Source organism: Sebastes fasciatus, chromosome 14, assembly GCF_043250625.1.
Source record: "Sebastes fasciatus isolate fSebFas1 chromosome 14, fSebFas1.pri, whole genome shotgun sequence".
In the NCBI taxonomy this organism is placed as follows: domain Eukaryota; kingdom Metazoa; phylum Chordata; class Actinopteri; order Perciformes; family Sebastidae; genus Sebastes; species Sebastes fasciatus.
The window spans coordinates 14285000-14301532 of NC_133808.1; the positions used below are offsets into that span (position 1 = coordinate 14285000).

At 39.2% G+C, this 16533-nt stretch overlaps 1 protein-coding gene and 1 long non-coding RNA gene across 3 annotated transcripts; one reads left to right on the top strand and one right to left on the bottom strand.

Moving 5' to 3' along the window:
• Window positions 1-57: 57 nt before the first annotated feature.
• Window positions 58-15662, bottom strand: LOC141782570 (nectin-3-like). 2 transcript variants are annotated; one of them, XM_074659101.1, is made up of 7 exons: window positions 15482-15662; window positions 11914-12243; window positions 11504-11806; window positions 7476-7569; window positions 4998-5152; window positions 2371-2447; window positions 58-1991 (listed from the first exon to the last, which is right to left on the bottom strand). In XM_074659101.1, the coding sequence occupies exons 1-7, from the start codon at window positions 15537-15539 to the stop codon at window positions 1923-1925; spliced, it is 1086 nt and encodes a 361-aa protein (XP_074515202.1). In that variant the 5' UTR covers window positions 15540-15662; the 3' UTR covers window positions 58-1922. The 2 variants fall into 2 exon arrangements, with proteins under 2 accessions (XP_074515202.1, XP_074515204.1); XM_074659103.1 differs by lacking the exons at window positions 58-1991; window positions 2371-2447 and adding an exon at window positions 2601-3399 and having other exon boundaries at window positions 15482-15661.
• Window positions 13205-14601, top strand: LOC141782101 (uncharacterized). Its single transcript, XR_012597040.1, has 3 exons — window positions 13205-13480; window positions 13654-13754; window positions 13902-14601. It is a non-coding gene; the product is annotated as an uncharacterized LOC141782101 (long non-coding RNA).
• Window positions 15663-16533: the final 871 nt, after the last annotated feature.

Here is a 16533-nt window from a genome sequence, read left to right on the forward strand (position 1 = left end):
GAAGAGAACACATAGATGAAGGGTTTCTTGCATTTTTAGATCAGTACCACTTGCATTTTCCAGTCTGTTCTCACCAGAAAAGACCTGCAGGAGACAGACTGGAGAGGATCTGCAGTATTTACACAAACAAAGACTGTCTCGCCATCTCTGCCAGGAAGCTGAGTGCTAATATCCAACATGGTCTGTCACAATCTGAGTCCAAATCTGCTGTAGATGCTGCCATTTTTGTTTGTTTGTTGCAGATCATATTCATTTCTGCAAAGTTACCCTCATTTCATTATCATTGTATAGGATTCTGCTATATACGGCATATATTTTAGAGCAGTATCCAGGGTGATGACCGTTGCCCATGGGCAAAGCTGAGGTGATGTTTTTATGCACTGATAGGGGTATTTGTTGTTGCCTGCTCTCCTTATTTTTATAAAATGTAACCAAGATGAATATTCAAGATGGCTCCCTTGTTTTGGAAAATATTGCATAAACCTGTATGAGATTTATTTTAAGTGATTGACACCCCAGGGCTTACAAAGTAGAAGAATCTGAATTCAAGATGGAAGGTGTGTATTATTCAGGTTTGGAAGTGTTCAGATCAATAGTGAATCAAAGTTTCACCTGAGTATAAGCAGCAAAATCTCCTTTCTGAGTTTTATATCATTACATATATTATTGGACTATCATTCCTGACGCATTGACCTGTAGCGGCTATTATATATATACAAAAATGCATTGTGTCTTTAAATCTTATTATATGTTTTGGAAATTTTAATCTGTACTACAACTAGTAACGGTTGCTGTCAAATCCATGTAGTGGAATAACAACTACAATATTTCCCTCTGGAATGTAGTGGAGTAACATATATATACAGCTCTGGAAAAAATTAAGAGACCACTTCAAAATTATCAGTTTCTCTGGTTTTACTATTTATTGGTATGTGTTTGAGTAAAATGAAGATTTTTGTTTTATTTTATAAACTACTGACAACATTTCTACCAAATTTCAAATAAAAATATTGTCATTTAGAGCATTTATTTGCAGAAAATGACAACTGGTCAAAATAACAAAAAAGATGCAGAGTTTTCAGATCTGGAATAATGCAAAGAAAACAAGTTCATATTAATTTTTAAACAACACAATAATAATGTTTTAACTTAGGAAGAGTTCAGAAATCAATATTTGGTGGAATAACCTTGATTTATAATCACAGCTTTCATGCGTCTTGGCATGCTCTCCACCAGTCTTTCACATTGCTGTTGGGTGACTTTATGCCACTCCTGGCGCAAAAATTCAAGCGGCTCGGCTTTGTTTGATGGCTTGTGACCATCCTTCTTCCTCTTGATCACATTCCAGAGGTTTTCAATGGGATTCAGGTCTGGAGATTGGGCTGGCCATGACAGGGTCCTGATCTGGGGGTCCTTCATCCACACCTTCACTGACCTGGCTGTGAGGCATGGAGCATTGTCCTGCTGGAAAAAACACTCCTCAGAGTTGGGGAACATTGTCAGAGACTGTGTCACTGACAAATCAGCCCGATTCCAGCCTTGCTGAAGCACCAGATCATCACCGATCCTCCACCAAATTTCACAGTAGGTGCGAGACACTGAGGCTTGTAGGCCTCTCCAGGTCTCCCGTCTAACCATTAGAAAACCAGGTGTTGGGCAAAGCTGAAAATTGGACTCATCAGAGAAAATAACCTTACTCAAGTCCTCTATGGTGCAATCGTTATAGTCTTTTGCAAACCTCAGCCTGGCTCTTCTTTGCTTCTCGTTGATGAAGGGCTTTTTTCTAGCTCTGCACGACTTCAGCCCTGCCCCTAGGAGCCTGTATCCAACCGTCCTCGCCGTGCACTTCACCCCAGCTGCCGTTTGCCATTCTTTTTGGAGGTCACTTGATGTCATCCTACGGTCGTTGAGTGACATTCAAATTAGTTGGCGGTCATCCCTGTGAGTGGAGAGTCGTTTTCGTCCTCTGCCGGTCTGTAGCTTTGTTGTCCCTAATGTCTGCTTGTTCTTATGAACCGCCGTCTTTGAGAATTTTAAGGATGGAAGCAACCTTTGAAAATTGCATGAAAGTCACACTTTTATTAAATGGACTGTAGGTAAGTTTTTTACACAAATAAACATTTTTCATTGTTTTTTATTGCCAATGTGTGAACAGGTTGTAACCTAACCTAAAAAATGACACCTTCCACGACTTTCTGGGTTTCCTCTATCAGCCTGTAGACTGCTTTTAGTTTGAAGAATGCGGGCCGTTTTTTTTCGGGGAAATTTTAAAGGATGTGACGTCATGCGCGCTCGCAAGTTCCTTCGGTGTGCAACCATAGCTATCGTTCGGTAAGAAATGTAGTCCGCTAACGCCAATAAACGTGTGACCAGGTTGGTGACCAGCATGAGGAGGAGATACCGGGCTGTTGTGGCTGCGTATGGACCTTCCACCGCTACTGAGGCTCCTGACGGTGTATTAAATGAATAAAGTGTAAAATAGACAATATGTCTTGTTTGTTCTTTATTACTGATAGAGAGTTCAATCATCCAATCCACCAATCCACCAAACAACTCAAAACAAGAGTCAATACCAACAGGAGAATACACTGTTTACCATTGGCAGAGCATTTTGGCAAATGTTTCTTGGGCGCTCCCCACATAATCAGCTGTGCTGCTCATCCCACAATTACATGATCCTTACAAGTTGGACATCATTGTCAAGGTAAATAAACAGGCTTTCCAACGATGTAAAATACAATGACCATTGGCATTAATACAACAGAGAAATAATCAACCAAACACAAATTTCCGATTTTTTTTCCCCCAGTTTAAATACTTGATTGTGCTCCTTGTAGTTTACAGACATTTTCTTAACATACTATATCTAGTATTTGGGCACACTATCGTTTTTTCCTAAAATATAATGGAGTCTATTGCAAAAACAGTAGTCCCATGTGCCCAAAGACTAGATATAGTATGATAAGAAAAAATCACTTTTCAGGCAAATGGTTTAGAAAAAATACTTTTTGAGGCACACAGATTTAACTTTGAGGGTGATTAAAAAGAGCCAGCATGCACTCCAACAAATTAAATGTTATGCATTTCCTCTACCTCTGCATGTCCTTCCTCTACGTCGTCTACTACTCCTCGAGCCTCTACAGGTGGACCGTACCTTTTTGTTTGTCCTGGATAATCAACCACCAATTAACAAACAATAAAAGATTTCCATAGTATATATAGTATATGTTTATATACTTAGCAGTAGTACTGTATATTATACTTAAGTGTGTGTAGTACTACTGTATTTGTGCATTGGAAATATCCCTGGTTTATAAAAGTACAACACTGCAGCGACGACAAAGGCAATCATCAGGATAAGCAAAATACTAAATAAGGTCCAACAAACACGGCAGGCTCCTGTAGGAAGACAGGACACAAGAAAGAAGAATACAGTTACAGGAAATACTGATATACACTGCCAGTTTATCATCTCGCTAAATCTAATCCCACCTTCAAGTTTACTTTATTCAGTTTTTGACTGAGTGGTGTCTCAGCTCCTCTGGAGACACCACATGAGCTCTGGGTGAAAACTGGAGAAGAAAATACCTGTTTCTGTGTGTTTCTGAATGCTTTAATGAGCAAAGCAACAGTTTCTCAGACTCTGTGACCGGTGATTTACTGATCGATGACTGATCGCATGTCCATCCTTGAGTTTCAGTGTGAAACTTGGTCATAATGAATCAGTTTTTGATAGCGGAGACAGACTCCAGCATGCACAGTACCAGGGCCCTGATAGCTCACCTAAATGGAATGCAGTCAGTCATGTAGCTGAGCTTTTCCTGCTACGACAAGGTAAAAAATGTCTGCTGTGAAAAGAATCTCTCAACATCAGAGCAGGTTCCCTGTGTTTGTGCTTTCTTTCTTAAAGGAGCTCTATATGGAATTCAGAGCTCTTCTATTGCTTCCACACGGCTCTCAACATGGCGATAGCTGAGCCGGCGGCTCGCAGCTAACTACGCTAACAGGGCATACAATGACAATTATACTCCACTATATCTTTACATAACAATTAGTTGTATGCTGCTGTATTAAAGCAGCAGTGGGTAGAAATGGAGCAAATATGATTAAAAAAAGTTATTTTTATAAAACGGTCACTATATCCTGACAGTAGTGCATGAGACAGGTAATCTGAAAAAAAATCATGTGTCTCCGTGTCCTCTGGTGCTCCTAATGGCATCTGCAAGATTTCACAGACCGGAGGAAGACAACCAATCAGAGCCGAGCTGGAGCCTGCCGTCTCTGAGCAGCTGTCAATCACTCGCAAACTCCGATCAAACGGTCAAACTAGGCAGCGCTGATCGAATATTAATCCATATTCTATTACTGTAATGCCTATTTCTCTCTGTTTTCAGGCTTTAGAAAATCTATCCCGTGACGGGAGACTTTGGCCAATCACAGGTCATTTCAGAGAGAGAGCGTTCCTATTGGCTGTGCTCGGGCTGGTGGGCGGTGCTTAGTATTTGGCTACCGAGTCGCAAACATTCTCATTTTACAGCTAAACGGTACACTACAAGATGTTTCTGAAAACATTTGAGGAGAGATAGGCATTACAGTAACAGAATATTGATTCATATTTGATCAGCGCTGCCTAGTTTGACCGTTTGATCAGAGTTCCCGAGTGATTGACAGCTGCTCATAAGACGGCAAGACTCCAGCTCGGCTCTGATTGGTTGTTTTCCTCCGGTCTGTGAAATCTTGCAGATGCCATTAGGCACAGAGGCACATGATTTTTTTCAGATTCCCTGTCTCATGCACTACTATCAGGATATAGTGACCGTTTTATAAAAATAACTTTTTTTAAATCAAATTGGCTCCATTTCTACCCAATGACAAACAAATGACAACAGTATCTAACAACATCCACAACAGACTCAAATATAAAAACACAGAACAGGAACAAATGCTAAAAAAATGCATTTGACAAAACCCCACAGCCAAATAAAACCTGACCTCACCTGGAGCATTGTGCACATAGATGGAACTGCGTTTGTTTCCATATATGTTAGATGCTTCACACTGGTAGAGACCATTCAGGTGAGAGGTCATGCTCACAAACTGTAGCGTTGCACCCTCTGCGCTGACACCAGGCTGAGGCAACGACTGGCCGTCTCTGAAACAGACAAACAAGGCTCAGTTAAATAAAGACTTAAAACCATAGGTCAGAAAAATGTTGAGTTGCACCAAAAGTTAAATGAATTTCAATTATTAGTTCTTAATTTGTTCTCTTGAGGGATACGTTTGTTGCTGTTCTGTCTCAGACCTTGTTGTGTTGGTTCCCTTCTGCCTACTAGCACCTCTAAAGCTTCATCGGCAGATGGAGTTACAATAGGCCAATGCCTAACCTTAACCCTCTCGAGAGAGTTTTGAAACTTGAGGGTTACCTTTTAGACGTGATCAGAATAAAACTCATCCTTTGCTGACACAAGAATCCTGTAATAATTCCACAATCTTCCCCTGCACCAGAGCTCTTTTTTACCAGGACATGATGTTCAGCTTCATTTCGGGTACTTGTACTTTACTTGAGCATTTACATTTTATGCTACTTTACACTTATACTTCACAAACAGTTAGCAGTATTTTTTACTCCACTATATTTATTTGACAGCTGGACGTTAATTTACAAATTAGGATTTTACATGAAATACAGAAAGTATTACAAAATATTTAGCTTTTTTATTAAACTGATAAAATCCTAATTACATATTGATGCATCAGAGATAATAACTTAATAAAATGCAGGAATTTGTAAGCATTTAAACATTGTGGTATTGATTATTTTACTTCAGTGAAAGATCAGAATGCACTGGCTGTCAATAGGTTTATATTAGTCTGATCTGTTTTAATTGGTCTTATCTGATTTTTAAAAAAATCATATAGTTTAAATATGTCCTAACTTTCATTTTGAAATACACAAATGTTATGAAAATCACTCTAAAAAAGAAGTAATTATGCAAAATCTCCAGATAATGATCTTCAACGATAATGATATGAGTGGCCATTCCTTTTACAACGCGAATGCAGCCCCATTGGTCAAATGGGTCTGAAACCGCATCTTTGATAAATGATTCAAGTGTGATCTTCTGTTATCAATCTTTTCCTCTCCAGCCCACCCAGCTCCAGTTGACTGTTCTGGCCAAATGACTCTTTTCTTGCAGCTACTGGACCATTGATCTGCCTTGGTTTCTCAGGGGATGACCACTGGGAGAGGCAGGAATTATTAATTATTATTATTAGTTCAGTGTGTCTATTCATGTGTAGTCTTTAGTCTTCGCTCTGCTGTTTAACTGTAGTTTTAGATACAAACAAGGGTGTAGAAGGGTGAGAAAGAAAAAAGCGATAGATGACAGGATGTGAGCTGTGATCTGTTTTTAAAGTCAGAAACCTTGGCGGAGGTCATTCTAGTGTTATTATTAATAATTATTCTGAATAAGGTCTGTGCTGAAAAGCAGCAAACTGAAATCTTAAATTTAAAGAAATTACATTTTAAGTAAGTGTGTTTCCTCTAGTTCTCTGTGATAGTTCTTTGTGTCAATAAATGTGAATATATCATATATTCTCAAATATGGCCATGTGTTTTACAGTTGTGTTTTGTTTGGTGACCAAATAAGGACAAAGAAGAAATCTATTAGCTATTTTCTTATTGTTCAGGGCATTTAAGCGATGATTTGATGATTTGATTGATTTGACTGATTTACAAAAACAAGCTGTAAATGTTGATCCGGACGTTCGTTCAAGTTGTGTTCAAATCACACAGATGTTCTGCGAACACCTGCAAGGTCCTCTTCACGGAGTCCGCCATGTTTCTTCAGTAGCCCAGAACGGACAAACCAAACCCTGTTAACTTTTGCTGCTTGGGCCGGAATCAATAATGTTACTCGCTGCTGTCGCTCTCTCTCTCTTGATTCACCACTCACTTCCCACGTACACACACACACACACTATGCACTGGTTCTGCTCCAAATGACCTTCGCTACTCTTACAACAACTGACTCCAGAGAACGCCATTCGCGTTTTTGCGTTGGCCAGCGTAGCTCTCCTACACACTTGGCACACGGGAGAAGTTGTAATCTGTAACCTCACCACTAGATACCGCCATATCCCACACACTGCATCTTTAAATAAATATTGTGGTCTGAAGTTAACTTTTTTAAATTCACTTTCAATGCCATTATAACTGTTCTGTTGTGTTATACATCTGTAGAATTTCACATAATTAATGAGCCAAAATTACAAAAGCTTTTCATCAGAGTAACATCGGAGCACTTACAAATGGCTGTTCATTGCAACTGCACCTATAATCCAAAATGTAATTTGAGAACACACATTTCAAATTCATTTGTCTAATAGAACCACTCTTTCTCTGTTGTACAAAAGAGAAATATTGTTTGGTTAAGAATGTTTCCATTGAAACCGGTTCATTCAAACTACGTTACCTGCTCCAGTTGATATTTGCTTTTGGGTTGGCCTCCGTCACACATTCAAATGAGAGCTCGGATCTTTTAGTGATGTTCAGTTCAACGGGTGGGACTGCAAGAAAAAGGGGGAGAGAGAATGAGCGGTGTTATTTCTGTAACTGAGAAAATACTAATAACAGTATATCAGAATAATATTTATCACGCCACGTTTGGATCCCATCTGTACCGATACAGACTTTTTATTACTTTTGGATTAGAGAGCTTGAAAAAAGGTATTTTTTGTTACTTGCGATCTTGTTAAATAACAATAAACTCACCAAGGGGTAGCATGAAGCACATGCACATGCACATGCACATGCACACAGACACGTCGGAGTGGCCTTCATGTACCATTTTTGTCTCCGCTACTCATATCTACTTTAATTACTAGAATTACAGGACAGAGTGGCACCATAGAAATGTAATATAAAGCTTCCATACTTTTTTCTTTAGGCCAACAAAAATAAATTATACCTCCAAAAGTAGGCTACATACAAGGGAAAACAATGCACATTCAAAAATACAGTTACAGTTTTGTAGCAACAAAGCCACTGATGTATAAAGACTGGATACACCGTTGGAGGTGGGCGCATGTTCATTCTCAATGCTCAGTGGCGCATGAAGCCAAAATGGCTTGACTGCTGAGTGATAAAGTACCTGGATCATCCGGTGATCTTCCGCATCCATTGGGCAGTCCAGCCTCAGATTGGGGCTCAAACACATAAACAGAGGAAGAGAAATAACTCTGGATTCTGCTATTGTGCATTTTACAACTTTCTGGACCTAATGATTATAATAAGGGCTATTCAGTTGTTCATACTGGGAAGTTGATTTACCTCAAAAAAAATGATCTGCTGATTTATGGACGTTTCTTTCCCAATGTAAGTCTATGGGAAAAAGTTTTTTGCACCCAATGGCATCACATTACAGACAAGGAAGTTGTAGAACTGCCATTTGGCCACTACGAACATTTTCTTCAAAGCCCGGCCCTCTTCCTGTGGACTTGAACAAAACTGAAAAAAAACAAGCCTGAGGTCTCGCCTCTGGCAACTGGGGTGGCCAATCAAATTTTAGGGGTTTCCCGTGTGACCCCCCCAGGCCAACCCCCTGAAACTCACTGGTTTCTTAAAGCTGCAGTAGGCAGTATGTTTTTTGGCATCATTGGGCAAAAATTCTATAATAACCATTCAGCATATTGTAATTCAAGTGTTCTGAGAGATAACTAGACTTCTGCACCTCCTCATGGCTCTGTTTTCAGGCTTTTAAAAAATCTAGCCGTGACGGAAGACTTTGACCAATCACAGGTCATTTCAGAGAGAGAGCGATCCTATTGGCTGTGTTCCTTCAAGAGATTTCAACATGGCTGCTGCCTCGCAAACTTTCTCATTTTACAGCTAAACCGTGCAATACAAGATGATTCTGAAAACATTTGAGGCGAGAAATAGGCATTAAGGTAACATATTATTAATTCATATTTGATCAGGGCTGCCTAGTTTGACCGTTTGGTAGGTGTTTGCGAGTGATTGACAGCCGGCACTCATAGACAGCAGATGGACAGCAGACCTCAGATCAGCTCTGACTGCTTGTTTTCCTCCGGTCTGTGAAATCCTGCAGATGCCGTTAGGAGCACCGGAGGACACAGAGGCACATGATTTTTTACAGGTTACCTGTTTCATGCAATACTTTCAAGATATAGACAGTTTCATAAAATTTCTATTTTTTTTAAATCATATTCGCTCCAATATCACCTACTTCGGCTTTAACTGCTGCTACAGGAATGACAAATCTGTCGGTTTGTGACTAAACATTATAGTGAAAGTGTAAATCAAGGTCAATGTGATACATCACAGCTGCTTCAACAGCTGACAATAGACAGCTGAAACTAGCCGGGTTCCTGCAGACAGTGTTGTCTCTAGCTCGGCTGTGCTTAACAAGACAGCTGTTTTCTACAGCTGCAAAACTGTTGTTTCCTCCTACTTAGGCTGTGTGGGCATATTTTTTCTGTCACTGGCATTGAGTGGTCATCTCGGTTACTGCGTTGTTTACGTTTTCTTTCTTCTGCTTTGGCAACCAAATCACACCGAGTAGTTTTTGAAAAACATGTTATTCTTTTTTTTTTGTAATCACTGTCTTTATCCTTGTTGTGTAACTGGCATTGTTAATTTTCTTAATTATTGTATTATTTTTGCTCTCATGTAACAAAATAATCTAAACTCAAAGGTTCACTTATTAGTTTTCAGAGCAAAGTGTGACACCTTGAACTAAAATAACCTTGAATTATTACAACTAATGCAGTGCCAATTAGTGGCGTGGCCACTCGGAGCGTGTGCCTGTTCGGAGCCGGCTGATTACTTGGCCCCAAGGAAGTGCTGAAAGCCCTCATTGTTCGTTGACTCCAGGGAAGTGATGAAGAGTTCGGTTGTAACACTAGTATATCCAACTTCCAGCAGGGAAAGTGAACTACGGTCTGCCCACTGTGGACGACCTGCTCAATTCAGTCTGCAGAGCCCTGAAGCCCCGTTTCTGCAGAGAGCGCTGTTCGCTTGTTTATTCAAAGTTTATTAATATTGAACATGTCCCAATTGCACCAACTTCCACACTGCATGTCCTTGGGTCCCCAGCAATACACCCGCCAAGTGTGAAGTAGATAGGATAACATAACATGAGAAAGCATTTTGCTCGGTCACTTCCTGGCATCACCATGCCCTTTATCTTTATTCTAATTGTTTTCCTCATCTTTGTCCTGACCTTTGTCTTTCTTGTCTTGTTTAGAAACACAAAGCCACAGTATTGAGTCACAAAACCACGAGACAAGGGAAGAGGTTATGATAGCAGGGATGTCACAAGGCAATCCGAAACTACTGTACAGCTGTTAAGAAGCCTTAAGAGTATACTACAGCGCAAAGAGACAACTATGGAAACTCTGGGAATATGAGCCGTCACTACAATATTTCAGTAAGATGCCTCCGTTTGCTTGTTGTAGCTTTTTTTTTTTTTTTTTTTAATCTTTAGCTCAATAGAAAAAAATCTGAAAATTGGCCTACAAATCTGGTGCATTAAAGCACAAGAGAGGACCAAGAGAGTAAAAAGCATCCTGTGCTCCTCTTACATCTGACTTCTTCTACCTGTTTAGATTATTTTATTCAGTATCGTGGAATAAAACAATGGACTAATGTTACGTTATACAGCAGGCTGAGCAGGGACAACAACTGGTGAGAGAAACATCCACATTTAGTCTTTATTAACTTAAATTGTGGTTATGAAGAAATCAGTCAGACTGTTAGATTAATGTGTTGTTTAACTCCCTGTTTACTTTATCTCTGCACCTGTCTGTGTGCACATTTTGACCCTGGCACGAGCAAGGAGGAGTTATCTATAGCCTACAGCACTTCCTTATTTTACTACAAAAAACATCTGGGTCGCAGCTGGCTGGAGAAGATTGCTAGATAACAACCTACTTGCCGTTGACTATATCGTATGTTATTTCCAGTAAATATCACAATATAAAACATGTTTTCTGTTTAAAAAGTAGGCTACAAACAAGGAAGATAACAACTAACCCATCTTTTAAGTGGTTACATCTCCAGTCTGATATGGAGCACACGGCTGATATGTACGTGGTTTGTTTACATGACGTAACAGAAGTGCAGATTTAACGTAATCAGTGTGGACAGAGAGCGTCCGTGCGAGCCTGTGCGCATAAAGTGACAGTATGTATACGCCTCTCTGTCAGTGTATTTCTTTCATGAAACATGATAATGTTTCGTCAAAGCCGATTGCCCGTCCGCCCCTAGTACTCTGGCGCCGACCCTGGCCATGTTTAGTCTAGTTTTCTCTCAGAACACTTGAATCACGATATGATGAAAGATTACCATGGAATTTTTGCCCAATGATACCAAAAACATTCTGCCTACTGCAGGTTTAATGAAATAAATTAAATAACTGAAAATGAACGAGAATGATCAACTACACAAGTAAGTGATGCAGGGAAGTATTTGTATACCCACAGTAGATCTGTATGGTGAAGGGACGTCTTTCTTCTTTCGACATGGCTGCACTGGTGACGACACACTGGACCACATGGTGGTTGATTTCTCTGGTAGGTACTCCAAACAGCGAGCTGACTGTGGTAGTCGTGCCGTTGGCATGCTGGGTGGAGCTGTTAGTTTCTCTCACTTTTCCTGCCAGAGTATCAGTGATCCACTTCACCTCTGCACGAGGCTTGGAACCAGCAGCCACGCAGGTAACGAGGGAAACCTCTTCATCACCCAAAGTAGGAAGGTTATCCTTCAGGCTCGTGACTGGCGGCACTAGGAGAGTTACAGCACACAAGAAAAGTCAACATGCAAGCATGAAGATAAAGACAATTCTCTCTCACACACACACTCTCACTCATTTTCAATACAATACATTATACCGAGCAAGTTTAGAAGTACGTCTGTCTGGACATTTCCGCTGGGGAACAGAGCGAAGATGCACTCGTAGGTGCCTTCATCCGTCAGTTTGACATCGGATAACTGCATAGATCCATTTTTGTCACTGAAATTCCCAATGAATTCAAAGCGAGGATCATATCTGTTGACATGTTTCGGTCCAATATTGAGCAAGATGGTATAGAAATTGTCAGGGTGAGGTTTCTTCCGCCATGAGATCTGGTTGAGGGGCTCTGTGGTGTCGATAAGTTTGCATGGTAGGATCGCGGTCCCTCCTTGCACCACGGTTGTGTTTCCTCCAATCACCTGGAGACCTGTAAGGTGCAGAAAATCTTATCAGGCAATCAGATCCCAAATCAGAAGGCGGCAACCACAAGTAAAAACACACATTGATGGAAGCATGAGCATCTGACATGCCTTAGCTGGCAGAAACAATCACAATATCTTTTTCTCTCAGTTTCATGCCTCCGTCCATACTTTCTTTTACTCACTGAAACACTGAGTTTTAAAAAAACAATCCCCAGAATGAATTCATTTCAAAACGCCGGCTTAGTATTTAGTGTAAATTGAGGCTTACATTGCGAAATGATGATGTTATGGAAGCTTAGCCTTAGTTTAGGCGTATTGTCTAAAAGATGGCATGTTCAGACCGAGATAGGTACTGTATGAAAAAGAAAAAGAAGGGCGGACGCGATGCGGAGGAGGGACTTTTAAACTATTCACCGCCTATTCAGCTACAGACAGGTAAATGTCATTATTAACATTACGTAACATTGATATTGGATTCTCTTAGACAATACGGATTAAACGTGTTTTAGCTTTCTGGCGTTTTTTAATGTGGGCTGATTGATTCGCTGTGAAATCAATGAATAGGTTTGTAATGTTACTCTGTCTAAGCTAACCTGGCTTTAATTATCTTAAACCTGGTGAATTAGTTACCAATCACTTTATCATCTGTTCAGAGCTCTGATTATTATGCTGAGGCTACGTTACAGTTACAGTTACATAGAGGTAACGTTACTCCTACTGTATGAGCTCCTCAGCGTTGTTAAACTAACACTACCACAGTCCCTTCTTTTAGCTCAGACAGGTGAGATAACTGTGGTGTTATATTAATGATTATATGATCATAAACGTTATGTTAATACTAAAGCTATATATACATATACAGTATGACTGCTGCTGTATTAGCTTCTTAACGTTGTGAAACAAAGTTTACTATCACAATCACTGTTTTTAGCTCAGACAGGTAACTGTCAGATAACTACTGTGTTATATTAATGTTCATGATTAATGATTATATGATCATAAATGTTATATTAAATGTTCATACTAAAGTTATATAAACATGACTGTAGTTTGCAAGGTTTTTCAAGGTAAAAGAAACATAATTATCATATGTGTGAAATTGTTTCTACATATAAGTTTTATTTCAATGTCTGTTTAGACTTCTCCAGGCTGTCAGTCATCCTGTATCCTCTGCCCCAGAAGCTCAGCCTGCAGTCCAGTCTGAATCCTCACCTGGTGTCTCAGGTGGCAGAAATACAGTTGGTAAGTAATGTTTACATAAACGTCACAATAAAGCAATAGTAACAGTTGGGTCGAATCTATTTAACATACAACAGACAGCATACGGACATTAAGACATTATATGTTACATGTAGTGTAATTTCACAGCAGTTTATCCTGTTTATTTGCTTACTGATGACAAATTGTATGTTTAGGGGACGGGCATGGTATGCCAGGTATGGATCGGGTTGACAGCCTTGCAGAGCACCTGGTAGAACTGAGGACATAGACCTCCATGACTCTCAGCAACCAGCAGGTTAGTAATATCTGTAATTTGGAATACCATGCTTAGTCCAAAAAGAATAAGACAATGTTGTTGTTTTCATTTCATTAATTACTCACATAAGCCTGTTGTGTGAATAAATATTCAGTCTCTGTTGTTCTTTTCATGTTTCTTTATAAGGGAAGCACAATTGTGGCCCTGTAGCAAAACCTGCTGGACGTTGACAGAGGGCCCAGCAATCTACAGTGGGCTGGTCACTGCCGGAGGCCCCGCTGGAGTCTGAGCTGACGGAGTTTCTGGTGAATCTGTGTGCTGTAAATCATTCTGTCTGATGTTGCAGGGAATCAGACCCAATGACAAACATTAAGAATAGTATTATCTTCTTCAAATGATTTGTTCTTGTTGTTTCACGTGTTCCAGGCCCAAAGACAATAAAGTTAAAGCTTTAATATCATTACTGTCTCAATTCATGTGTATTCCTATGGTTATTTTTTTAATTAATTACACACAGCAAGTCCATCCCAATATTGCTCAACTATTCTCCAGTACATTATGATTTATTCTACTAACATTTTGACCTATCTTGCCTAACAGTTCATTAATCAGTCATAAGGAGGATGTATGCAATAATAATAATGTAAAACATCATCATGGATGATGATAATGTTTTGTATATTTGTTATCTGTAGTGATCTACCAGTTATATGACTGTATAAGGAAACCTGAACGATTTTCAATATTAATGTATTAGTTGCAGTGCACAAGTCTTGCATTAAAATTATATCTTGAGTCAATTCAAGTTTACACGAGCAACACAAACTATTTTTTACTGCATATTATAAACTTCGACCCTGCCGGAGACGAGATTCGAACTGCCTCTCAAGTGGACATGTATTGTTCCCCCCGAAAAGCACAAAAAATAATGTTTTTATTCTTTAACAAAAATACTATGGTGTATAAAGACTTCAAAACACCATGTGGGTGAAAATAAGAGCTACAGAGTTGTGTTTTCTTCTCTCTTTCTCTCTTTTTTCTCTCTAACACTCTATCCACTGTCCTATCAATAAATGCTTAAAAATGCCCCCAAAAAATAACTTTAAAAAAAAAGAAAACGGAGGAACAGAAGGTTTTCAAACAGTTCACAAGACAGGACGACATGCAGAGTCAGTATACTTTGATTTAAGATGAAATGGGAGAGGTTGAGCAGAGTCTTTGTCTGAGGTGTCTTTGCCTGAGCACCTGTCTTTGAAGAATATTAAAAGACTTTTGTTTGCTAAACTAAACACTCACCATTACAAACACATCCTTATCTTTACATCTCATGGTGATGTTTCAGTTAGTTTATTTGCTTAATAAATGACTGTTTTGCATTCTGACTGTGTTTGTTGTCACCTGGTTAATTCAGCTGCTGTCAAATAAAAAGGTTACAAGTTCAACCTGTTTCTTTCCTTCTGCCACAACTCTGATGTAACACATATTTTGAATGATTTTGAAACTAGTCAAACCTTTAATTTTTTAAGGTCTGCCAAGAAAATATGCCATTATAATCTTGTGAGGAAAATTTGCAAACTAATGTTATTTCTGTCTTCATGTCTCTGGTTTGTATTTTTCAATTGTATTGAAATGTCTATTTTTGTTGTATTTGTGTAGCCTACCACCTAGACTCGAGCCTTTAATTAGGATGAAATGGAAGTCGTCATTATAGGAACACAGAGAGAGCATTCATTCAGCCCCTTGATAAATAACGTAACGTATCCTACCTTCTGTAACTGCGCTCAAGAAGATCAACGTCGGAACCAATAAAAGTGGTGCTCCCATGGGTGCTCTTATAGTACATCCATGGGTCCAAAGTTACACAAAATGTTTCCTCCGTCCGGTCGGTACATCCTTTGCTGCTTCCTTCACTCCTATCAAGCTAGTCTCCACTAGGAAAACACAAAGTCACTCCTGCCCCCACGTTGTTTCCTAGAGGCATTACGGTAGGACGCCTGACTTCAAAATAATGATGAACCGCCATTTCACATGACTTCAATAGGTCAGTCAGTCTGATTTTATTTTATTTAACCCTTATTTAACCAGGTAGTACTCATTGAGATTAAGAATCTCTTTTGCAAGAGAGAGACCTGGTCAACACAGCAGCATTTAAAACATACATTATTGTTTGAAGCCAACGTTAAAGTGAAAATATTCAGAAACAGCTCCCAGATTGCCTCTGCTTCTAGGTCTTTCATTCATGTTTTAAATTCATCAAAAGTAATCAGATTTCCCATTAACAGTCTGTCATAAATAAATAAACAAAAATAAATGAAACAAAACGAATACATGTGAAATTCTTGATGAAATTAATGATAATTTAGAAAGAAAAACAGTCGCCTCCAAACTGTAGTACAGAGAAAAATGTTATTCCAATTGTCTTCTATCAGTTGTAACTGATAGAAGACAATTGAATATAGCTATAGCCATATCAGCTATCATTGTGCAGTTAAATAAGTGTGTGATAATCCTGCCCCCACGTTGTTTCCTAGACATTACGGTGAGAATGTGTAGCAGCTGACTTCAAAATAATGATGAACGTGATCGGCCATTTGACATTAATTCAATAGGTTAGTCAGTCTGTCAGTAACAGTCTGTCATAAATAAATAAATAAATAAACAAAAATAAATTAAACAAAACGAATACATGTGAAATTCTAAATGAAATGAATGATAATTTAAAAAGAAAAACAGCCGCCTCCAAAATGTAGTTCAGAGAAAAATGTTATTCCAATTGTGTTCTATCAGCTATCCTTATCAGCTATCATTGTGAAGTGAG